General features: G+C 37.7%; 2 protein-coding genes across 3 annotated transcripts; one reads left to right on the top strand and one right to left on the bottom strand.

The window, feature by feature from the left end:
• Positions 1 to 2,152: 2,152 nt before the first annotated feature.
• Positions 2,153 to 25,229, bottom strand: LOC100888271. The gene is made up of 3 exons (XM_003730285.3): positions 24,774 to 25,229; positions 23,441 to 23,574; positions 2,153 to 4,574 (listed from the first exon to the last, which is right to left on the bottom strand). The coding sequence occupies exon 3, from the start codon at positions 4,509 to 4,511 to the stop codon at positions 2,667 to 2,669; it is 1,845 nt and encodes a 614-aa protein (XP_003730333.2). The 5' UTR covers positions 4,512 to 4,574; positions 23,441 to 23,574; positions 24,774 to 25,229; the 3' UTR covers positions 2,153 to 2,666.
• LOC105440317 lies at positions 13,823 to 17,538 on the top strand. 2 transcript variants are annotated; one of them, XM_030983455.1, is made up of 4 exons: positions 13,823 to 13,989; positions 15,534 to 15,714; positions 16,516 to 16,640; positions 17,105 to 17,538. In XM_030983455.1, the coding sequence occupies exons 1-4, from the start codon at positions 13,842 to 13,844 to the stop codon at positions 17,350 to 17,352; spliced, it is 702 nt and encodes a 233-aa protein (XP_030839315.1). In that variant the 5' UTR covers positions 13,823 to 13,841; the 3' UTR covers positions 17,353 to 17,538. The 2 variants fall into 2 exon arrangements, with proteins under 2 accessions (XP_030839315.1, XP_030839316.1); XM_030983456.1 differs by lacking the exon at positions 13,823 to 13,989 and adding an exon at positions 14,616 to 14,773.
• Positions 25,230 to 25,256: the final 27 nt, after the last annotated feature.

Here is a 25,256-nt window from a genome sequence, read left to right as displayed (position 1 = left end):
ATCCATTATTTGACAATGGTTAGTATCTCCCTAATTTGACTCCCACGTGATCGTTTTCATAAATTAACTAACACGCTTTTACATCTAAATGGTATGTTGATCTCAATGAGAAATTGTACCTGTCTATAAAGTGTTGAAAAACGTAATGATGTTAACGGAAAATTCAAATTATATTTTGTACAGCAAATCAGTTGTACATCAAGTAATCAATACAGAACGATTTGTAATCGTTATGCTTCATCAAAATGATCAGAAAGAATGTACTCGAAAGTGAACGAAAATTTAAAACAAATGCTAACTAAACTACATTTTCTCTAAATCTACTAAACATAGAAAGATAATAATGGTAATGTAGCAAATTATTGAGAAAGAGGAATCAGAGAAATTGACAGGAAATTTGAAGAAAAATTGTGTTTGTGGATGAGGATCTTTGGAAAAAGAGATATATAGAGAGAGAGAGAGAGAGAGAGAGAGAGAGAGAAGGAGAGAGTGAGAGAAGTTTGTTAAGAAAGAGATAAGCAGGAAAAAAGGGAAGGGTGAGAGAGACAGACAGCCCGAGATATACAGAGAGAGAGAGAGAGAAAGGGAGACGATGAAACAATTACAACATGGCAACGCAGAGTACAAGTTTGTCATTCGCTTTGTTATATAGTTTGAAAAACTGAATGGTATACTGCTTCCAGGAATAAACGTGCATGGAAAATACAAAATAACGCTATTTTAAAGTACTTAGCATTTGGTTTAACAACGACCAAGCGTGCTAAAAGCTCTTATTGCAATAACAATGAATATGAATACTGAGAAACTAACAAAAAGGTACATGTAATAATAGGCCTATACAAGTGATGCTTGTGTATTAGTGCATTATACGATCTATCCGCACTCAAGTTAAAGCTAAACTTGAGTTCTGGTAAAAAAAGAAAATGAATTCTCACAGAATCTAACGAAACTTACACTGAATGTTCAAGATTAAAAATAAATGTCATGTGCCAAACAATTTTGGAAGAAAATGTATACTGGCTGAGTAATGAGCATAAAAAGATAAGAAAATCAGGGTAGTACTAGCCCCGACATCATGTGTGTTGTCCCATATACATCTTTCTGTGTAAGTGATTGTTACTTTACCAAAACTCTGCCAAATTTATGATGATTTTGATGACTCCAGAACCTTGCATTACACACCATTACTTACATGCTTTATGATCAACTTTTCTGATCCATTCCACACCTTTTCTTTCACAATTCAATAGCATTACCAGAACTCAAGTTTATCTTTAAGGCTGTATGCATCAATCGTACGAAGCCGTCACGATAGGAAACAGCCTCAACAGGAGTGGATAGATCCTGTATTGAACGAATGGAAACATGCATCATCTGTTTTATACAACGAAACTCCTGAATCCTTATTGAGTGATGTTAACAAATATTAATTTCGAGGTTGTTTAGTGTCATTTCCACTGAAAAATATACCCTAATTACTTTAATAAGATTACAATAGCGTGCACACGTGCGCACATAAGCGCACTTACTATATATGCGCATTTACCTCTACACGCACTGCTGCGCATCGCGTTTTGAAAAATCGTTGGATAGTAATGGAACTATTGCACACTTTTTTCACGAATCACACGTGACCGCGTTTGACCAATCATTTAATTAGGATCTAGGAGTTTGTTGTATAAAAACCTTTAACCAATAACTATTGATAAGCAACGCCTTGGATGCGATTTCGCGCGGGCAGTAACGCACCTTAAAAAACTCTGGAGATAGGTATATAGAAAAGTTTTTTTGTTTGTTTTCATATTGGATTCGTCTCATAGTTAAATGCAAACACTAGAACTGATATCGATATTCGTCAGGTGATGAAGTTGCTGGACCGACAAAACTTTATTCAAAATAAGAAAACTGTTTAAAAGACAATACAATGAAAATAAAAAAGAAGGATATTCATGTTGGCTAGTGGACATGAATAGAGGATCATAATAAGTCGGATTCGTCGTTCCTAACGTTTACGCTAATTTTACAAGCTACTAATAGTTGTTATTCAAAATCGTTTGGCACATGTTATCTATCTACAATTTGAATGTTTAGTGTAGATCTTGAAAATTAGGATTTTTTCTTCTTTTTTTTTTTTGGGGGGGGGGGGGGGGGGGACAACTACATGAAATTACAAGAGGACTATGACAAGGGCTATCCTGAAAAATGCGGCATTGCATGAACGATGTGTATTTATTGAATACTGTGATGTAGCCTATATTATGTTCCTACGGTCAACATTGAAACACAAGTATGTAAGGATTCCAAAGCCTAAAGGAACAGACAGGCAGGCAATTCACATCCTAAGATGGATTTACCTTCAGATGAAAATGGGATGGAATTAAAAATACGTATTCAATTACAATATCAATTATAATTACCGAATGCAATAGAATGGAGAATTCAATTGAGCATTATGATTGTCCTTTCGATAATCACACCCTACACAATAATTACTTTTTCATTGCAGCTACGGAATGTATAGTGGATCAGGATTTCGTTTTCCTCATATTTAAAATGTGCAACAAAAAAAAGGAAAGAAATCTTCACGTTCGACAGTAATTATTACATTCACACTTTTGGCTGAATTATAATTTTATTATCTACATTGTGAGCGTCTCAAAGAACACTCATAAAACAACTTCACTTTGTGACGAATGTGCATGCGGTGACTTAGCATGTATGACGTCATACATAGCATTGGAGGGCGTGACTTTAGGTGAGAGTTGGATGGAAGACATAGAAGGTACATTGGAGTTGCTATCACACGCTGTTTCGTTGATGTTAGTCACTGTGTCCGAAACGGGATTGCATAAAGCGCCACCTACGTCTGTTTGAGATGAGTTCTTGTCGCTGTCACTCACGTCATTATTATTATTTGGCAGTTCATATGTCGGTTGCTTGACCCAAACACAACCTGGGTCATGCCCTGGGTTTATATGGACTTGACTTTTGCCTGATTTAGAGCTTGTCAACCGATCTTCCAGCGGTATTTCGACCGGTACTAAGGATGCCGTAGCACTAGATCGATCACCTGTAGATGTGATACCTGTCGTTTTAGGTCTATGCTTGTCCAAGGTCTGTGTCCGATGTGGTGACTTCTGGCTCCCAGAAAAACCTTCTACTGGAACATCATGCAAAGGATTAATATGTGTAACTAGATCTGTGTTTTGCGTAGCTACACTTTTACTATATCTTGGCACACATTTCACTGACCCCGAGTCTGACCCTGTAGTCTTGTTTTCAAGACGTTTGTCTTTCTTTCGTCCAGTCCCTCGTTTACCTTTTTTTGATTTACCTCCTTTAGATGGCGTCCTAGTTGGTTCTTCTCCACAAAGACACACACCAGGTGCGGGTGGTCCGCCATGAAATGAAATAGGACCGTTGACACTTTTTGTCTTGATAGGAGGAAGGTTGGACGGCCTTTCAGGTTTAGCGTTTTTGGGATGTAATGGGGGTGATGCTGAAATAATGCCCTTTCGTGTCGTCCTGGGACTCGCAGTGAAGGACGTTTCTACTTCTGTTTCCGGTCCTAAGTAGTTTGAACATGTTGGTATACTAGTCACGTCCGTAGTCTCTATTCGAGGAGTTTCACGTAGTAGGGTAACCTTAGCTGCTTCGCTCTCATTAGAGTCCTGTGAGTCGTTTCTTCGCTTCTCTTCTGCTAAACTTAGTCCGTGCACCAGAACTACGGGTGAGCTATGCGAAGATTCGTCTGCGTAGGCTACTTCTTCGTGATGCTTCAAGTGTTGATTAACCAGCGTCTCGCGATATAAAGGACAACTCTTATGTCTCGCTTCACACTCCATAACCTCACGCTGCAAGGCATACATGTGTTCCTGTCGGGTCATGTAGTCCAGGTCTTCTTCATCCTCCGCCAGCTGTTTCCTGGTCTCGCGTTTCTTCTCGTCACGTGCCTCGCACATTAACACGCATGCGCACATGGAGATGAACGAACCCAGGCCTATGAGCACAGGACCGAACGTCCTGAACTTCTCAATCTCTCCTTGTAACTCGTCATCAATCGTTGTTATCGTCTCGTTCCCTAAATTGACTGTGCGTAAGGCAATTTGGTAGGACATGTATCCGCACACTGTCATGGCTACACTTCCTATGGCTACTGCCAACCCCAAAACTAGGCAGACATGGATAGGATTACACCATGTACATCGCCGAGGTTTAGACTCATCTTTACCCGGTCCAGTTTTCTGGGAGTGAGGACTTCCTTCGGCTTTCTGCGATTTTGGAAATGCCTCCAGCGACACGTTTCCGTAAGGTGATGAATGAGTTGGACTACTGTCTTGTGGTTTGCTCTCATCTGTTGGTGATGTCTTAGTGCTGCTCTGCGGGGATGCGTCAAACAAATCACCTGGACTTGGTGGTTGGTTTTCTGAAGACGGACTAGGTATATCAGGTCCACTGTCCTTGACAGGCGCTGAGAAAGGTAGCTTGTCATCTGCATGTTGGCGCTCCATCGCCGCAGAGGGCGCTGTTGAAGTCTCTTGAGATTGCAGGACATAAATACAAAGTGTCGTTACCTGAAAGATATAAGTTTGAGAGCACACTATGAGTTGGAATGATAATAAATTTCCATCAAATGACATTATTTGCGAGAAGGAGCTACGTTATGACAAAGCAGAAGGACAAAGACTCTCACGTTCGTTCTCTCATGATGAACTTGTTTAGTCTCGAAAGAGAACATCGGATATTATCATTTAAGATGACTCAAGTTCACCATCAGAGAACAAGCGTGATCTTTCATCACCGCTCCTTGCTTCCCTACTACCTACTCAACTTTGGTAGCTTCTATTTAAATCCGTAACCTCTTTGATCTTAAAAATGTTCACAGTAAAGAATATTTTGACCAGATAACATATCATGATTTTGGGGGTTCCAATCACATTTAAAAGTGCAAATGTTTACATGTCTTATGAATAGGCGGATAATATGAAAACAATACTTTTGATATTGGATGCACTACCCATACAACACTATGTGATTCCTATATATGGAATAAACGTATTATAATGATGAACGTGATATTACGCCTAATAGGTATATGAAATGACCCACCCCCCCCCCCCCCTCCAGTCTAATAAGTAGCCTTTCCACGAAAGACGTCATAGTGTGCTGTCTGACGCCACTACGGCCTAGGAAGCCTTCACAAATATATATATGGAAAAATCCAGAATAATGGAAAATAAAGCAAGCCCCTCTGTATGTAAAGAGTTTCTAAAATAACATTAACTACGAATATTCACCTTGCAAATATTTGACAGGGATAAAACAAACATTACAATCTACTTGATAAGAAGGCCATGTTTCTTATATCACGTTTACTTATGTCAGTTTTGTGTAGGAATGAGATCGTCAGTTTTATAGTAAATTAAAAAAATAAACTCATTTTTCGTTTATTAAAACCTGTCAAATAATTTCTTCTAGGGTCATTAATGATGTCCACGTGAGTTAAAAGACCTTTACAGACCAGCTTGAGTGGATACAGAAGATTCAGATAAACAAAATTTCCAATACAAATATATGAGTATATGAAAGTTGAAAGATAAACAAAATTGCCAATATAAATATATGAGTATATGAAAGTTAAAAGATATTCCACAAAGCCACTAATTAAACCAGTTTGCCTTTCATTCCTGAGTTACAGAAAAAAAGAAAAAAAAAAGAAAACAGAAAGAATTTTTTTTTTTTTTTACAAGGGGTATGAATAGTTTAGTTGTAAACTGTATTCTACACATTTGTTTCTTAATTTTGCTAGTGAGCGAACAAGGAGAAGCAGACAATTTTTTAAAATCACAAACGCACTGGTATAGATACATGTAAAATATAGCAATATGTATGTGGGCAAGTTAAAGATAAAGACCAGTTATGGTCATGCGATTGCATTGTGAAAGAAACGTTGTGGGATCGATCAGAAAAGGTTGATCATCTAGCATATACGTATGTGTGTACTGCAAGGTTCTGGAATCATCAAAATGATAAGAAATTTGGCCAAGTCTTCGTAAAGTTACAAGCACTGTACACAGAAAGATCCATATGGGACTACGCACACGTGCGCGACACGTGCGTTTATCTCTCACACACCAATGGATAAACTAATTTACCAAATATATCAATTTGTGCAGTGGGCCTTTAAAAAACGCCTCTCTGGGCTGTAATATGAAAAGTGTCTTTTACGTGCACTGTGACGTCTTCTATAGCAGCATTTTCGACCATTATTTTAGTCATAGGGCACAGGGCACATGTGCATGACTAGAGGTAGGGGGTAGACGCCTATTAATCTTGTTTATGTCACCTTTAAAATGGTGAAATAAAAATACATGAGATAAGGTACCGAACTGTTAAAGCCACACTGCACTAGCTACTTGCTCCCTCTATATAACAAACAATGCATAATCGGTGACCATTGGTCCCCCATGATCCTCTTTTTCTTATGTTAATTGAGAGCTGATTTGATGAGATAACCACCTGTTCAGTGACCTTGCAGGGTTGTCTAGTCCCTTTAAAGGACCATGCTGCCTGAACATATTGAATATATTTTGACAAAAGTGTAAATATATTCGAGCACTCGATATCCGAATACACTGGGTAAAATATATTCGGGCACTCGATATCCGAATACACTGTGTAAAATATATTCGGGCACTCGATATCCGAATACACTGGGTAAAATATATTCGGGCACTCGATATCCGAATACACTGGGTAAAATATATTCGCGCAGCAAGGTGACCGAATATGGGGTATTCAGGCACCTTGCTGCCTGGAAGTAACTATCTCTAGTATACCTTTTCAGAAGGAGTGATTGAGTAATAAGACGCAATAAGTTCTGAAATGTATGTACAGTCAATCAAGTTGTACGAAACAAAGTACATTTGTATGTACACATTTAAGTGTAATGCATGTATGCGATTTGTAATAATTTGTTTTCATAAAATTAACGTTATTGCCAAATTATGTTGAATACAATGTATAACGAAAAAATCGGGGTCGTCATCCTAGGTTTAACATGCTAAACAGAGTTTTCCAGTAGAGGCCTCTACAATCAATATTCATATCAATAGTGGTAGTAAATCGAGACATTGTTAATACACCTATGAGCGGAATACTTGGCAGTCAGGTGCCTATATGGGGCCGGAAGGGCGTAGTTTATTTCGAAAGCCCTACCTGTCAATAAATCCACTGGATGCTATTTTTATTTTAAGGGGCACGCTGGCTCCATTCACCATGTATGCGTGTTACGCCAATGAGCTTTAGGGGACCAGGTTTTATTGACAGACTTAGTATTATGAGGCTCAGCTAATAACATCTAGTCTATAAAGATGATACCATGATAACTTGGGTTTGGTTGTTACATCGTATTCCACCCACGTACATCTCGTTTAGATAATATCATTCGACCTGCTTTCAATGGGCATGCTCGAATCGAAATTAGCATAATGAAACAATCATCTGGGGGGCGTTTCACAAAACTTGTCATCAGTGACAAATGACAGTCTTTGTTATAAGCTACTGAAATCCTTGCTTCTGATTGGTTGTCAGCAGATTTGTCACTGTTTTTTAGTCATTTGACATTGAAAAAAGACTTTGTGAAACAGGTCTCTGGTGTGACCATTTCAACCAATCTGATGATGAACTTTAATGTTGTCAGTTTAAGGAATGTATACACAATCACGAATATTTTGTGAATTACTATTTTTAAGGTTTATCTTTATCTTACACATTATTATTTTTCTATCACTGAAATCTAGCCTTTTGATCAAGTGATCCTTACAAATGTCAAGAAGTGACAGGGTTACAATCTGACCTCGTGTTATGCTAATTATATTGTTGTAAGATGTACATGTACATTAATACTAACCATACACTTTTGTCTCAGTACATTATGAATGTTAAACTCCACGATCATGAGTACTTATAGCACGGTGTCATTATATTTTTGTTCCACCATATTTTCTTTCCATGATAGCATATTATTTTGTTTCCATGCTCTTTCTCTTTTTACAAAGTTCATCTTCCTGTTTTATAGAAAACTTGCCATTGCGCCCTGTTATGTTCATTATATTACCATCACCCCCACTCACCCGACGTCCTCACTTCTATTTTCAATAAACTGTCAGTAGCCCATCATATATATCCTACATAAGCTCTAGATAATGTTGCTTTGTGGTTTGAAAAGGGAGATAATATCTTTTCTAGATATCATCAGCCCTGCATATCCTTTTATATACTGCATGTAAAGATTCTAGGTCTCTGATTGGTCAAACTTTAGGCATGCAGTTCACTACTGAGTGCTGGGCAGTTTAGCAACAAATATCGACCGGGCATAATCTAACTTGGTATACACGCACAATACAAGGGCGATAACCTTAGACGGCTATTTACTTTCTTAGACTCGACAAATAACTACATTTCACGTGAATATTTTGTATATCTTTTTGAGAATTGACATGGGGATACATTATGTAAAGCAAACTTCGTCTTGTACAGTTTCGACATTACCTTGGGCAATAGTTTTAACCAAGCCCTTTAATGCATTCAATGTTTGTATATTGTTCTACTTTCCCACTGAATATACCTTTCTTCACACTAGACAACCCTTGCAATAGACAGCATAACAGTTGGGAAACGGGCCTGCCGAACGTTCATGTTATATAGATATGTCTCGCGGGCCTTGGTTTATTTTGACTCGATTGGGAAATATGAAGAGAGAAAATAGCACGCCGAAAACACACAGGTACCACTCTCCTACGTAAATAATCACGTCATAACAACATGAGTCTGCGTCATAAACGCGCGAATACCAATTAACATGAGACCGCCATCGTCTGCATGGTTGGTAGTTGCCATAGCAACGAACGTATGTCCGGACTGGGGCATCACTGGTGGCTGTAAAGGGTAGGAAACCGATTCATAACAGCTTTATTAAACAATTACAATCATCTTAGTAAAAGAAGGATGCGAGTGGATGTAAATAGATTTAATATGCTCTTCCTACCAGCTTAACTTCATTGCTTGTTAAAAAGGTTTTAATGCTTTTACGGGCGATTATCTTCTAGAGCGTTTTCAAAACATACTGCGGAGGGTAAGTGGTGGGTTGGGAGGATTTTCCTTTGAAAGCCGCCAGTGATACTCTTTTTATTATGTTACATTGAAGTAAAGGTAGAATCAGCGCCAACTTTGATTCATAACACAATTTTCATTTGTGTTTATTCTTTATTTAATTTTCATCGCACAATTTGTACTCCTCTCCAACAACATCCGTACAGCATAGGAATTGTTTAATTTTAGCTCATGATTAACAATTACAATTTTTGTTCTTGTCAAATTTCAACGCATTACTGCACATTACCTTTTAACTTCTTTTTCGTTCCTAATTCTCGTCACTCATGGCGCGCCAAAACCAATACAAAATTGGTACAGGTTCTGGAGGGTGTTTCACAAAGATCCTTAGTCGAACTTAACTCTAAGTGTGACTTAAAAATTATGAAGAGCCATTTGTAGCCTTAAAATAAAATATATTCAAAATCGAAAATTCAAGTATTTTAGAATTTTTATAACTTCCACATCAAGAACATGAAATCTCTTTGATAATAGAAAATATGAATGATTTAAAATAACTTTTACAAAATATTTTTTGAGATGCTAACGGCTTTTCATAATGTTTAAGTCCAATAAATAGATAAGTTCAACTTAGGATCTTTGTGAAACACCCCCCAGGAAACGCATAATCAATTGTAACCGGAGGCCAGACTGAATAAAACATGAAACCGTTGTAGCCTTCAATTATTCGCGTGTGTCGTTTGCTTTCTCGATCTGCCTCCAAAGAGACAACAAACAAGTTCTAAACCGAATGATGAAAATATAGTAGAGCTACGGTGCTTGCATATGTGACGACATTTTGAACAAGAATCACGTTTAATTCTATGGCATTAATCAATGTTTGTGGCTCAATGTAAATTGTCTAAAGACAATCTGGCGTCAACATTTAGCCCACCCCCAACGTAAAATCATAATTGCAAATACACATAATAAACATGGCAAACGCGATGATTTCTACGGGTAACACTTCACTGCATATCCCACAATATAACCTATTGCTATCTTCGTGACCATAAAAGGTAATCATAACTGTACACTGATAAATAATTGACGGCTGAATTAACAATACCGTATTTATTTTGTAAAGAAGTACTTGAGTGATACTAAGGAAATAAAGAAACCTCTATACCGTGATGAACTAAAAACCACGGCTATGTATTACATGTAGCAGAGCTAGAGCAGACTATTTGATGCTAACACCTATACACTTTGCGGGAAGTGGTGACAAATGTGGCTCTACTATCTCGATGATCAGATTGTGCATAATACATGAACGCCTGCTGCGTTAGGCTCAATCAATGTCACAACCAATATGGTTCACTACAAGTACCAATGGGAAATAATGGCTTTAACCTGCGTTTTTCAACCCTTCTTTTAGTTACGACATCTTAGTGTTAAAGAGAAGGTTAAGTTTTGGGAAGGGGGGGGGATGATTTGTGAGCGTTATCATTGTTTTATGCAAGTGTGGAATAACATCAAATGAAAAATGTTTCCTGAAAAACATGGCTCTTCAAATGCCTTAATATTCTAAATATGCCATGTAACATCATACAAATCGGAACGAATTTTTTTATGCCACATGTTCGTGTACTCCCATATGGATCTTTCTGTGTACATTGCTTGTAACTTTACCAAGACTGGGCCAAATTTCTTATCATTTTGATGATTCCAGAACCTTGCAGTACACACCAGTACTTAAATGCTAGATGATCGACCTTTTCTGATCGATTCCACACTGTTTCTTTCACAATGCATTCGCATGACCGAACTCAAATTTATTGTAAAGAATTGAACCATATGGCATCACCCCAGTCTCAAATTCATCCCTATATACAGATTTGTTTTACATCATTTATACATGTAAACATGTCAAATCCCTTGACCGAATATACACAATCCGGTTTCTAAATTTTGTGAGCGAGCAAGCACAAAATAGTGATTTTTTTCTTATCGTAATCATATTTTTCGTCCTAAATAAAGACTAGATGAAATATGACTAGATTTGAGCAACTCAATATCCAAAAATTAGGATATTTGGGCATCTCATTGCCAGGAACTATCCTGTCTGAATACTTTGTTTATGTAAATGAAAGTCTTGGAGAGAATAAAACGTGTGATGGTAAGTATGAATGTCTCTTGTTCACGCGGCTTAATTAGACATTTCAAATTTAAAAAATACGTCTTTTAATTGCCTTCCGTCATTACTTTTAATCTTTTAAGTAAAACACGAATGTATGAAACATATTAAAGGGACAATTGATATTATATTGGTTTTAATCAATGAAGATAAAATAGAGAACGAATTAGTGAAAGTTTGAGCTAAAAACCGATTAGAAATAGGAATTAATGTTTGAAGCCGTCATCAGTGAAACACAAATAGGCAACACTTATCAACAAAGTAACATGCGATCTCTTCTCCATTTGCTCTGTAGAAAAAAAAAAAATCATAAACTTTCATTTCTTAGTTATTGATGACGAAATACATTTGTTTCATACAGGGGTAATTTAAAAACGCATTTCATTATATTTAGGGTGAATGTATGATTGAAAATTTTCTTAAGGGAAAATATAGTTTGTTGAAGTTTTTTGTACGAATGGGAGGGGAGCTCGCGGCAAGATACGTCACATTATTGCCAACTTGTGTTTGTTTGATTGCACCTTCAGAAATTCATAACGTTCTTATTTTTGATCAATTTGCGCTCGAACTATCATTGCCCTGTTTCTCTAATTTTTCTGCTTCTATTTAAACCAAGTTAAAGGTAAAGACCAGTATTGGAAACGCCCCAATTTCAAAAAATGAAATGGAAGCTCTCATTACCAATCATGTGAAAGAATATGTTTTGACTAATACATGATGATAAAAAAATTGCCGGGAAACCGCCTACTAATTCATATATTTGGTAAATTTGTTTCTCTCATGGTCTGTGAGAGATATAGGGTAGTCCCATATACATCTTTCTGTGTATAGTGCTTGTAACTTTACGAAGAATGGGCCAAAATTCTTATCATTTTGATGATTCCAGAACCTTGCAGATGCTAGATGCTAGATGATCAACCTTTTCTGATCGATTCCACAACGTTTCTTTCACAATGCAATCGCATGACCATAACTGGTCTTTACCTTTAATATCAGGGTGGACTTTCACCTTAATGGTCCCATTATATGGCCCTGGCCGTGACTCGATTACAGAATACTTGTTATATAAAATAAATCGTGATGAACATATAAATTGTGGTTACGAATATTACGTGGCTGACATTTTATCTGGCTTAATACTACCATGACTACGTTCAAGCAAAGTGCTTTGCTTTATTATTACCTTCGACCGTTGACCAAGGTATGGACAAGGAAAGAGACACTTTGTATTTTAATGGGGCAAAAATCTTTGGTTTATTATTAAAAACTAGATTTACCTGAATTGTAGACCGATATGGCAATAAGGGATAAAGATCTATTTTAAGTTTACTATTCGTGACGGTTGCTTGAAAGTTGTGACTTTAATAGTTCCGCTCTCGATTGTAAAAATCTATATTAAATAGGTTATTTCACTTTACATGCAATATTTAAATTGTCATTTGAATATATTCATTACCCCAGTTGTAATGACAACAATACAAATCGGCTATTTCCCTTCCTCATGAATCAGAATCAGTTGATTAATTGCTATCAACCTCCGTTCCACGGAGATCCATTCTCACTGCTTGCTATCAACCTCCGTTCCACGGAGATCCATTCTCACGAGTTTTAGATTTCCGTGCTCACATAAAAATCTGGATCCACTCTCATAGCAAAAGAAAAAGAATCTCTAGGCTGCGAGACCTAAATACTCTTCAAATCGCCCTCCTGCTTACTGCAGTGTGTTCGAGATTATTGGGCTCCGGATCTTTTCAAACATTTTATTCTGAGTGGACGATGAGGATTAAAGATCGACGTAACACGTCTTTGTTATCAGGATCATGTTTATCTCGGTAATGCCTTTTTTCCTCTTTCATTTTTTGCTCTAGGAATGTTGTCTTTTATAAATATAATTTGGTTGAATTTACTTACGGTCTTAAGGTTGCCACATGCGATTAAGCGCAACGCGTCCCCAACGACATCCAAAAATGAAAATTCTTTCGATGCTAGTCCATTGTCTAATGGTTATTCGTGGTATCCCTAACGTTGTTGGAATGTTCAAATCAGAATATTTCTCATATTTGGACGAACTGAAAAAAAGAATAAGATGTTTCGTAAGAGACACATTGCAGGAAATTGTCCATTGCCCATCTTGCAGGCCCAGCAATACGTTTCCCAGCATTGCAAGTTAGCCATGACGTGTGGGTCAAGAGGGTGAACATTTGTTGGGACCAACGATATTTCAATGACAATAAACGAAAGTCCCTCTCCATTTTCATCCCAAGTTCAATATTTGTAAAAGATTTTCTCAAAATTTTGATTTTTGTGACAACCTGAGGAGACCGAGGTGAAAACTTGTAACATCACATGCATAAGAAAGCAATGATTTAGAGGATTTCGAAGTGAAGAATACAATAGAGATCAATACCCCCCCCCCCCCCCCCCCTCCAACACCTATATACCAACTTTGCTAAGAACAGAAATAATACAAGTTGGATTTCGATGATTTCAAATTTTCAAATCGTTTGTTTGATTCTTTTAGCATCAGTCTGGTGATGGCCATGACACTGCCATGTTCTTTGATGACACAACTGATACACTTTACTGGACGGATTTGGTTAATGGAACCATATCAAAAACATACGAACCTATGGAGTTGGACGTTAGGATGCATAAGATGGGATGGGCGAACTGGACGGTACTATCTGCTGATATTGTAGGTATGATACTCCAAATATTTTGTTATATGTACAAACATAATTATGGTAGGTAAATTAACATCTGCCACCGAATCAATATATTTTCTTTCAGTATTGACATTATTTTGATATTATAACTCTTTATGGGGGGGGGGGGGGGAACCAAACTGTAGGTTTGCATAATTTTTCTTTATAGACGAAAAACGACCTGTTTGCGTATACCCGACACTGTATACAACATCTACCCTACGTGTAAATTATGAATGTCACAGAAAGTCCAAATTGCCTCTGATTTTATTCACTACCATGCGAGAGCTTTTATAAAAGACTCTGTCTACACGCTATTGGGAATGGTTGAATACAAACTAGGTGGGAATGTTTACCCTGGAAAGCCCTGTCAGGTTTTGATACCTTGATCTGTTGCGGACTTGGCTAGTTGAAACGTGTCTCGGCAAACTAAATGTGCTGTCCTATTGTCATGATTGTAACAGAGCCTTTTTGAAGAAGCGATGTAAACGTGGAATACAATGACCAGGAAGAACTATCGACCCGTTGTCAACTTGTACAACGAAAGTCTTAGAGAGAGCCGTCTCAGAGCATCAGTTTCTATACATGATTACAATAGGACCATAGGTGCGATATGGAAGCAGACTTTGTCAGTTTGCTTATCGAGGCCATCATGCAACGGAGACTGCACTCATAAGCGTATTGGGTAATCTCCTCGTCTTGTACAGAGGATATGAAGCGATTCCAATAATGCTTCACTACTGGGCAGCATTTGAGACGATAGACCAAGCCGACTCAGGTACACCTCACAAAACCCATATGCCACTTGAAGACTTACTTTGAAGGGGCTGATATCCTACCTTGAGGGTCGCCAGAGGAGGATATTTATCAACGGACTTGCTCTTGATTCTTTGCTGTCACATGGGGTGTCCCTCAAGGGTCTGGCCTAGGCCCGCTGGTATTCATCTCATACAGAGTTTCACTGAATGCTATTATTAAGGCTTATCAAAGAGTTTGATGTGCAGTTTACGCTGTTGTCACACAGCTAGATTTTGTTTGGCAAGCCAGTGAGCGTATGGATTCCTTTGACACACTACTAAATAGCCTAGTTCATGTTTAACGCTGGTGATCGAACGCTCTGCTAATACTCAGCGGATCTAATACTAAAGTCCTTCATACTACTTCTAGGTAGAGGAAAACCACACCCCTCTCTGTTGTCGATGACTGTATTTGTCTTTGTAGTGCAATAGGACGTGTGTATACGTGTCGGAGGGGGGGGCAGATAGGAAAGAGTCCCAAGCGACACATGCAGGGGCAAACAAAAAGGAAAACAAAAATGATTATCGTTTCCTGTCTAAAAAATCGGGGCAGATAATCTAAAAAAGTCTTTTTTCAAACAAAATAGAATTCGGAATTAAAAGTAAAAATCAAATTTTATGGATAATGGTTGTTCAGAGTTTAAAAAATCCATCTGTTCATCAATGATTATCATGACTATTTGTTGTGATCTTGAGATCTTAAGTTTTTAGCCTTCGCCTTCTCTGTCTCGTTAATAACAGTGTCAGGACTGTACGAGTGTTTAACTTTGGACATCAAGAAACAGCAACTTCACTGGATGACATACCCAGATGGACATAGCCAACGAGCAGTACGACAAGAAGGAGCCGTTTCCAATCCAGGATCTGTAGAATTATCGGGAGTCCCGATTAGCGAAAGCTATGTCATTGATCAGCGACGAAGGTGACCAATAATCTCGCCAAAAATCTCACTTGCATTATTCTCTTCCCTGTTCTTATTTCTTTTGCGAAAGTTAATGTGGTTGGATTTGCAAGTGGCGCTTGTAAAATGGCGACTGGCTGGAATGCTCCCCAGGGAGTGGAAAATGTGCATACATTGTGTTGCGGGTAAGCCTGAATCCGATGACCGGGGTAATAATATGTTCCGCGCCTAGAAACAAAGTATTAGGCGAATTATAAAAGTGAGCTATTATTATTATTATTATTATTTGGATGTATCATCTCACTTCTTTAGTATTATCTAGTATCGTTTCCAAATTGTTAATTGTAACTGTAAGCCATTCTAACCTTTAACGTTCCAACTTTAGATACGTAGCCGTTCTGTGCCCTACATGTAGCCCTCTTCATTTACACCCATTAACCGCATTTTAAGTAGTAGCTACACGTAATGATAATAACCGTTGTTATAATTTATGGTAACGGTACTATCGTTAAACATTGTTTAATCATGCTAATGGAATATTTGACAGGACCATCTTTCCTTATTTGATCTTAATTAGCATAGGTGTTTTCATCAATTGCCAGTGTTTGCACATTTTCAAGATATTATCTATATCACGTTTTTCGGTGAATAGACCTCCTGCTCTCATTTTGTCAAATGCTCTTGCTCGTAGTACACGAACATCGCAAACAGTTCATTATTGCAGGACAAGAAAGATTATCATAAAGAGAATAATGTATACGCTGTTCACATCTCCCTCAAAGTGCTCTACATAATAGTTTCGAATGATTTGACCCTCGGCAGATATCTCTACACTCTCCATCGAGCCAATGGGGTTCATCGAATCAATCTTGATGACGGGGATACTACAGAGCTTACAGGACCACTAGAAGGAAGAAGGTTTAAGGGAATGACCATAGATGAAGAAGGTGGTTAATATATTGTTTATTGCGGTACATAGATGTAGATTGGGTTCGAGGTGGATAGGTTTGGAAGGGCTCCCTTCCCCTCCCTTTCAGAGCCTTTCCAACTCCCATTATTAGGGTAATAAGATAATCGAAATAATCTTGTACGGGTCGCATCAGTTTCGTTTGCAGATGCCTGCATTAAATACATGTCTGGGCTTAAAGGTTAAACATGGATATGGCATCATTAAAACGACCATATTTTTTAAAAATTCGATGCAGAATCTTTTTCCGATGAAAAGACATTTCACGTATCGTTTTTTCACAAATAATATTAAGACAGATTGAAGGAATGTTTTTCCGAGGATATTTTAGCTGGTAGTCGATCATGCCGAATCAGGGGAATTTTCGTTCAGGGCAAATGAGATTATATCTTTTAAAGTATATCTTAATTTACTATTATTTGGCTTAATTTTGTTTTCTTTAAGGAGAACGATTGTTTTGGACGCAAGCCTCTCTGACCAAAATTGCATGGTTTGACCTGAGGAAAATACAAGGCCCGTTCACGCTCATCAACTTTGAAAGCACGGATATGAGGCTGGGGCTGGGGAGTATTCTCTTCGTGCCCTCTGGATGGCTCGTATGGCTAAACCTGATGGAAGATGAAGTCTGTATCGCAAGGGCTGAAGTCGATGCTGAAACAAGGTTGTGTGTGTCTACCAGTGTAGATGGTTAACCCCATTACTAACCAGGGCACAAAAACAAAGCATTAGCTCTTCGAAGGATATAAGATGGAGGTTTTTTCTTTATTTATTTTTGAAGGGAAATCCAACCTTACATCTACTCTCAAAGAAGGCAGAAAACCACTTAAAAGCAAGACACCGACACCGACACCAGACCGACACTAGACCGACATTATACCGACATCAAACCGACACTAGACCGACACCAGACCGACACCCGACCGACATCAGACCAATACTAGACCGACACTTGACCGACACCAGACCGACACCAGACTGAAATCAGAATGACACCAGACCGACACCAGACCGACACTTGACCGACACCAGACCGACACCAGACTGACATCAGACCGACATCAGACCGACACCAGACCGACACCAGACCGACACTTGACTGACACCAGACCGACACCAGACTGACATCAGAATGACACCAGCCTGACACCAGACCGACATCAGACCGACACTCGACCGACACCAGACCGACACCAGACCGACATCAGACCGACACTAGACCGGTATCAGACCGACACTAGACTGACACCAGACCGATCGTAATAATTACACGCGTCTTTGGCTAAGAATCGATCGGGTTGGAGTCGGTCTAAAGTCGATTTAGGGATGTGGCTGAGGTATACAGGTAAAATATTATACGTCCAACGGGACTGTTTTGGAACAGTCTACAAGACTAACCTGTATAATTTGTAAAATTAAAAACCGTATAAAAATACGAATTTTAGCTGTTATTTATATCGATTTTTAAAACGAAATCGACGTCTCATCATTTCGTGCTATAGGAGATTTCTAATCCCGTAAACTAGGTCTGTAATCCGGGTCCTATTAATGGTAATCCGTAACCTGTATCCATGGCGACCAGTTTCCCGACCTCTCAAATCGTACAGTTAAAGAGAAAATTAAGATGGGGTTTGTGAATTGCTAATGTAATCATTCCTGTTGGGTTCCGGTGTGAAGAAGCATGTGATTAAAGTAACTCAATTTTAAGCAGTAATCTTGGATGGATATAATTCATTTACTTTTAACGAAGAGCCCGTGGTTACAAAAAAAGAAAGTGTGGGTGCAGATCGTTAGAAACACCGGTTGAAGCACCCTGGTTGAAGGTAGTTTTGAGTTATGTTCGAACCCCGGACGCGTCATACCAAAAGACGTTTAAAGACGGGAGTTACTGCTACCTTGTTTGGCGTTCAACAATAAGGGGATAGAGCAACGTCGATCTGGCGCTGCTCAGTGGCTGTCGGGCTCACGATCAATTGGGCAAAAAGAATTTCCATTTTCGGTTTAATAAAGTTTGGAGTAGATTAACGGATTAATATTATGATTATTATTAATACCAATTCGCACAGTATCAAACAAAGCTTACACTGAATGTCCAAGACTGCACAAATACAACACCATTATAATGACTTAAAACTCATACATAAAGATACTTTTTACTTATCTGACATAGTTTTTAAAGTCGTTTATTCAACTTTATTTTTGATGTCCAAACATTTACAAAACTCCGTGGTTGGGCATGTTGGGCAAGGTGAAAATGTCCAGTTTCACTTTTGCCAACGATTAATATTTTCGATAAAGAATTGGTGTACATGTAAAAAGCATCGTTAAGCGTCGTATTTTGATAAATCCGGCATTTATGATTTCAACCACCAACATCGTCTATCAGGAATATCTGCAAGGGATTCAACATATCCAGGTTACCATGACAACGGCATCAAAGAATCATATGAATCCTTCATCCAGCTATTATCTCGTAACGTGTATGTTTTACGTGTATACACACTGTTACAGTATTCAGTGGTAGTATGCACCACTAACAGTCAAATGCCTTTCTGCGTTGCCATGCGGCAGCATGCATGATGCACCGAAAAAATACTATTTACAAAATCTATCTTACAAATATGCCATTTCATCACAAAAAGTCATGAATAAATTGCATGCTTTGGGCTACTAAAAAACAGAGAGCTACACTGTATGATAAAGGGGAGTGTACATAATAAATAAAGAAATCAAGAGAATAAAAAGATACGTTCATTGTCATGTGTCAATGAATCGCACATGTTTTTTAAGCTTGCCTTTGCCTATTATGCAGATACTGGTGAATATATAACATTATATAAATATTATATATTTTAAGCTTAGTAAAGATCTTGACATCGTTAATGAAACAAGAACAGTGTGTGTTACTTACATTCAGTTTTTGGTATTTTTGATCGGCTAGCTGTTTTAACTTTAATGCCGACTTTTTGTCAATAACAAAAATATCATTGTTTAACATTTTTGTATAAAAACATCGATTTTGTAATGATTATAATGCGAAAACATTATTTTTGGACTTTGATTCTAACTCTGTTACTTCGGTGTCAACTCTTTCTTTTGGCCATCGCTCTTTCTTATGGTCATCGCTCTTTTTGCAAAGCTTCTGCTGAACTTTGGAACAGACTATCTTTGAATGTCAAAAACTGTCAAACGTTTAACCAATTTAAAACTTGTCTTAAACACATTTATTCAAAATTGCTTTTGATGATTAACCTACTCTGTTCACATTGATGTGTATTTTCTTATGTATCGTGATTTGTAGGTTAATTTGCACTTTTTGATATGTAATTGTTTATCAGTCTATTTTGTTTGTTATAGCGCTTAGAGACTTCGGTGGTAAGCGCTTTATAAGTAACTTTTTATTACTGTTGTTATTATTAAAGTGTGCCATTGAATTTATACATAATTGTGTACTCTTCCTACACTGGCTACAGTGTTCGGTTACTAATAATTGTTTGCCTATAACGTACCCTTGTCATAGATTACGCCGTACTTAAAGGTAAAGACCAGTTCTGGTCATCCGATTGCCTTGTGAAAGAAAATGTGTACAATGGATCAGAAAAAGTTGATCGTGTAGCATGTAAGTATTGGTGTGTACTGCAAAGTTCTGGAGTCATCAAAATCATAATAAATTTGGCCCAGTCTTGGTAAAGTAACAAGCTCTGTACACAGATAGATGTATATGGGACTACACAAATGGTGTCGGGGGCTACTAACCTTGATTTCCTAATCTTTCTATGCTCATTACTCAGCCAGTATACATTTTCTACCCAAATTGTTTGGCAAATGACATTTATTTGTAATCTTGAACATTCAGGGTATTTTTTGTTTGATTCTGTGCGAATTCATTTTTTTTTTTTTTTTACCAGAACTCACCTTTATCTTTAAATAATATAATCATACACCTTGCTTTCTGGGCTTCTTTTTCTTGTATTTCATACGAGATGGACGGTGAGGGCAGGCTACCAATCCCAATAATTTATAAACGTTCAATATATTGGGGATCTGTCACCCCATGTTTAACCAGGGGAGAAGTCCCCAAGTCGTAGATTCTGGCCAGAGACGTCAGTTACTTACAATATTTGGAGAAAAAAACAGTGTATCCTAACATATCCACAGCGTACAATCAGTGAAAATTAAATGCTAAGTCATTGTGAAAATGACATGGTTTGTATTAACACGATGAAAACTTGTGTTTTTAATCCGCTCTGCAGTAAAAGTGATAAGCGTTTACACTGTGCTATTTCTCTATTTTGTTGCAAGAGGGAGCCTCACAGTAAGAAAACAAATTGAATACAAAACTATGAATTTGGTTCAAATCATCTTTAGATCTGCGAGCAGTGCTACTAGAGTTGAGAGTTTTTTTAAAATGGTAGAGGCATGGACCTAGAGGCCAGGTATATTGTCTTACTTGGGGGAAGGCTAAGAGTGCTGTAAAAACTGTCTAGGAAGGCTATGCATGCACTTGTAATTATCCCCTCTTTTACCCACTGGATGGCCGTCATTAACAGGGTAGACTGCATTTTTTGAATAAAATTAGCTCGACGTTCATTGTCCGAAAACGCCCTGTCCTCAAATGCAAGATAACCCATCAAGCTCGCTCGAATATCGCCTGCCTGACATGCTTAAAGGGAGAGCAAGCACAATCTGTGGTTATTTCATTTCTAAGTATGTTTTAGCATATCACTGATAGTTGTCTATTTGATGCAGGTTGGAGTCTGCCGATCGACATCTTATGGCTGTCTACACTTCGCTATCCATGGAATAATAAATGTTGTGGTCGCACCATCTTGTCTGTGTTGGCGTAGAAGATACATGTATGTATTGATTATTCATGGTGTTTATGTTCAATTTATCTAGTGCATTTTCCCGGAAATTGTGAGGAGGAAGAAAAAAAATGTAGGCCGGCGGAAAGAAATGAAACACGGAGAAGAAGATGATATCGGAAAAGATAGAGAGAACGAAACTAAAAGATTACGAGATGGAGAAAGGACAAAATAATATGAGGATAAGATGGCTAAAGAAAATAAGAGCAAGGGAGATTGCAGTCGTATAGAGAAGAAAGTGGATAAAATGATTAAACGAAAGAAAGAAGAGAGACAGGTGGACTAAAGGTGAAGTGAGAGGAAAAGGCAAACAATTCGAAATAGAATAAACAAGAATGGAGAGAAGATTTAAAGGAAGAAGGGAGTTCAGATCGTTATCCTTAGGTATGTTTAGATGTATTTCATCCATTGCCACACGCTACCTTATATCTTTCTCAAATAGACACGCAAAATGCTCTAACCTTCGCCGACCCCCTAAAATGTGTCATTTATTAAAAAAATGGTTTATATTAAATTTAGAATAGCAACGAAAATGAAATATGACAACAGCTTGGGAGAAGAAATACAGAGTGCTTCCGGATGTCCCTTAAAGGTACTATGTCCCTTTTGCAGCCAACCTCGAATTCTGTAGAACTTTGCAGGAATTATGAATATGTCATGTATGTCCTATCTGTGAAATTTAAACGTTAGCAGTGTCCTCATATTCAAATTATGCAAGGAAACCCGTTTTCTTGCTAGACTTCACTGTCAGACACTATTGAGTGACTGACTGGCTTTTTTTTCTTCTTTGGTAATAACATACATGAAAAGAGTTGTAAAGGGTACATGAGCATTTGTCTACATCAATAACCCACTTCTTGTGATGGCCAAGATTAAACTGATTGAATCTTTGCGCAGCATAAAACGTATGACCATTCGGTACAATTGTCTGAAATCAAGACTATTACTTTTGGGCTCTATAGCCCTAAAGTGGATTTGACAAATAATAGTCATTATTTTCCCACTTGAAGACATTTTCAAGCCCCACCTTTTTTAGGGAAGTTCTAAATAAGTATTATCTTTCAAATGCAGTTTGAATTTAACTTTTTCATTTTTTGGCCTGCAAATGGGACATAGTACCTTTAAAGATAAAGTTGAGTTCTGGTCATGCGATTGCATTATGAAAGAAACGTTGTGGAATCGATCAGAAAAGGTTGATCATCTAGCATATAAGTATTGGTGCGTAATGCAAGGTTCTGGAACCATCAAAATGATAAGAAATTTGGCCAAGTCTTAGTAAAGTTACACGAACTATACACAGAATAATGTATATGGGACTACACGGACATCTGGCGTAAAAGTCCGTCCCGATTTGTATGAGGTTACTTGCCATATTTTGAATATTAAGGCATTTGAAGAGCCATGCTTTTCAGGGAACATTTTTCTCTGATGTTCTTCCACATTTGCATAATACAATGATAACGCTCACAAATTATTTTTCACCTCTTCCCAGAACTGAACTTCTCTTTAAAGATGAAGTTGAGTTATGGTCATGCGATTGCATTGTGAAAGAAACGGTGTGGAATCGACCAGAAAAGGTTGGTCATCTAGCATATAAGAATCTGTATGTATTGCAAGGTTCTGGAATCATCAAAATGATAAGAAATTTGGCCAAGTCTTGGTAAAGTTACAAACACTGTACACAGAAAGATGTATATGGGACTACACGAACACGTGGCGTAAACATCCTACCCCCGAGTCTTACGATGTTACATGACATATTTAGAATATGAAGGCATTTGAAGAGCCATGCTTTTCAGGGAACATGACTTATCTGATGATCTTCCACACTTGCATAATTAGAATGATAACGCTCACAAATTATATGTCACCTCTTCCCAGAACTAAACCTTATCTTTAAGCTATCCCCATATCTTACCTTTGAGCTGCGATATGTAAAATGTTCTCCCAGACGAGTACGTCATCGAGCATCGTGTGTTCACACTAGAGCACCTGAGCTCGACCGCTACACACCTCACCCGCCTTGGTCTGACTGACCTTGCACGAAAGCAGCTACAAAGAGATACAATCATATCATAAACCATTACAACACTATGCAATGCACCAAGGAATTTGCATCTATAATAAGATTTGTTAAAGTCCATACACTGGTATTCTAAGACTATAACGCTGACTGTTTTAAAAAGCAGTGTCGGAAGTGAGCATGATACTAGGCCAAGTCGTTATACATGGCCTGAAAACCAACGCAAATAACCGCCGATTAAAAGTTTTTCCACAAAAAATAATATGTAGTTAAAATAGTTTGTATAGTTATAATTTACCTCTTCGCTTTTCGTAATTACGTGTGCAAAGCAAACAAAAATAAGTTAATTTATCCTTAATTTTGAAACTAAGGATAAAAAAAAGATTCATCACAGATTATGAACTTATTGTGAGGGAAGATAGATGGGTGATAAAATATTCACATACTGTTTTGCCCTAAATTCGATACAACAAAGAGAAAGCCTTAACAATAAATTATGTATAGCATACCCTAATTTTGCTTATTTCAATGCAGAAGAAGATTATGTATTCATAATTAAATTAGATAACGGACACGTTGAATAGAGACATCCCAGCTTCAAGAGGAATGTGCCAGTGAATACAAGACTTCAATCATTAAACTCTCATCTTTCTGATGACATTTCTAGCCATAAATCACTTGCATTCTTAAAACAAAATCAAAACATACGAATATGCAAATATAAATAAGAAGTCGTACTCTATAAAGCCTACTCGGTGTGTGACACCAAGCACCGTCTGAATTCATACATGACCCCTAATCGGTCTACATGTTCGACCTTTAAAGGGATCCGGTAACTTTGTCTTAGATCCTTTTAAAAAAATCCCTGATTTAGCTCATGCTGCAATGATAACCTTCAGGTAAGTCAGGAACCCCATGACTTTTACAAGCCGATCGCATGTCTGATTGTCAAGATATTTATGATTGAAAATCGAAATCAAATTTTGCGTTTGCCAAACGGTTTTCATAACACTGCAGTCTATTGGGGAAAACGAGTATGGTAAAACTGGTCACTCAAAGGTTTTCTACTTTTTCGAGGCACTTCTTGATCTTTTTGTAGCGCAATTTGTTTAGGACTTCAATATAACACCATATCACAGACACTGATAACACGTAGGGCCGTGTATCTCAGATTAAAAATTGTTAAACGATCCCTTTAATGCTAAGTTCACATTGAATGGCGCCATACCTTATCAGAATGCGTGCAATCAGTCACAGTGAACACTCACTATCATCTGCAATGTAATCTCAAATCCAAGCAAATAATCGTTTATGATGAGGCCTATATTCTAGCGATATAAACCAAGATATGGCACACAACTCAATGTGGTTTCCTGAGTATAGCGTAGTAGCCTCGGGCAGTATTTTTGTTCTCGTTGCCAAAGGCAATGATAACAAGCCAAAAAGAAAATCAACATGTCACCTTTTGTTAAAGTGCGTCATGTTTGTCTTTCTTTCTTCAGAAGGACAATGTTTACCCGTTTATGTTGTTCCTTCTCAATCTCTCTATTTACTGCATACAAGTGTTCTTCTTGTTATCTCTCGTCCTCTCTAAAACCGCTATGTCACTTTACTTCTGTTTAACAGTCATTACGCTTCTTTACACGATTCACTTTACTGCTCTTCAAATAAGTATCACTATTCTTTACAAGAGTTCGTGAGCTGTGAATAG

This window comes from Strongylocentrotus purpuratus, unplaced genomic scaffold (genome assembly GCF_000002235.5).
Source record: "Strongylocentrotus purpuratus isolate Spur 01 unplaced genomic scaffold, Spur_5.0 spur5_scaffold_13, whole genome shotgun sequence".
NCBI classification, from domain to species: domain Eukaryota; kingdom Metazoa; phylum Echinodermata; class Echinoidea; order Camarodonta; family Strongylocentrotidae; genus Strongylocentrotus; species Strongylocentrotus purpuratus.
The sequence above is the reverse complement of the archived record's forward strand: the minus strand, read 5'-3'. Positions and strand labels throughout refer to the sequence as shown.

What these genes read in the sequence shown, in the direction of transcription:
- LOC100888271 (XM_003730285.3), bottom strand. Translation starts at nt 4,511, where the DNA reads ATGGAGCGCCAACATGCAGATGACAAGCTACCTTTCTCAGCGCCTGTC.
- LOC105440317 (XM_030983455.1), top strand. Translation starts at nt 13,842, where the DNA reads ATGTTCTTTGATGACACAACTGATACACTTTACTGGACGGATTTGGTT. An exon ending in GTCATTGATCAGCGACGAAG is followed by an intron (nt 15,715 to 16,515) that starts GTGACCAATAAT and finishes GACCCTCGGCAG; the next exon opens with ATATCTCTACACTCTCCATC. An exon ending in AATGACCATAGATGAAGAAG is followed by an intron (nt 16,641 to 17,104) that starts GTGGTTAATATA and finishes GTTTTCTTTAAG; the next exon opens with GAGAACGATTGTTTTGGACG.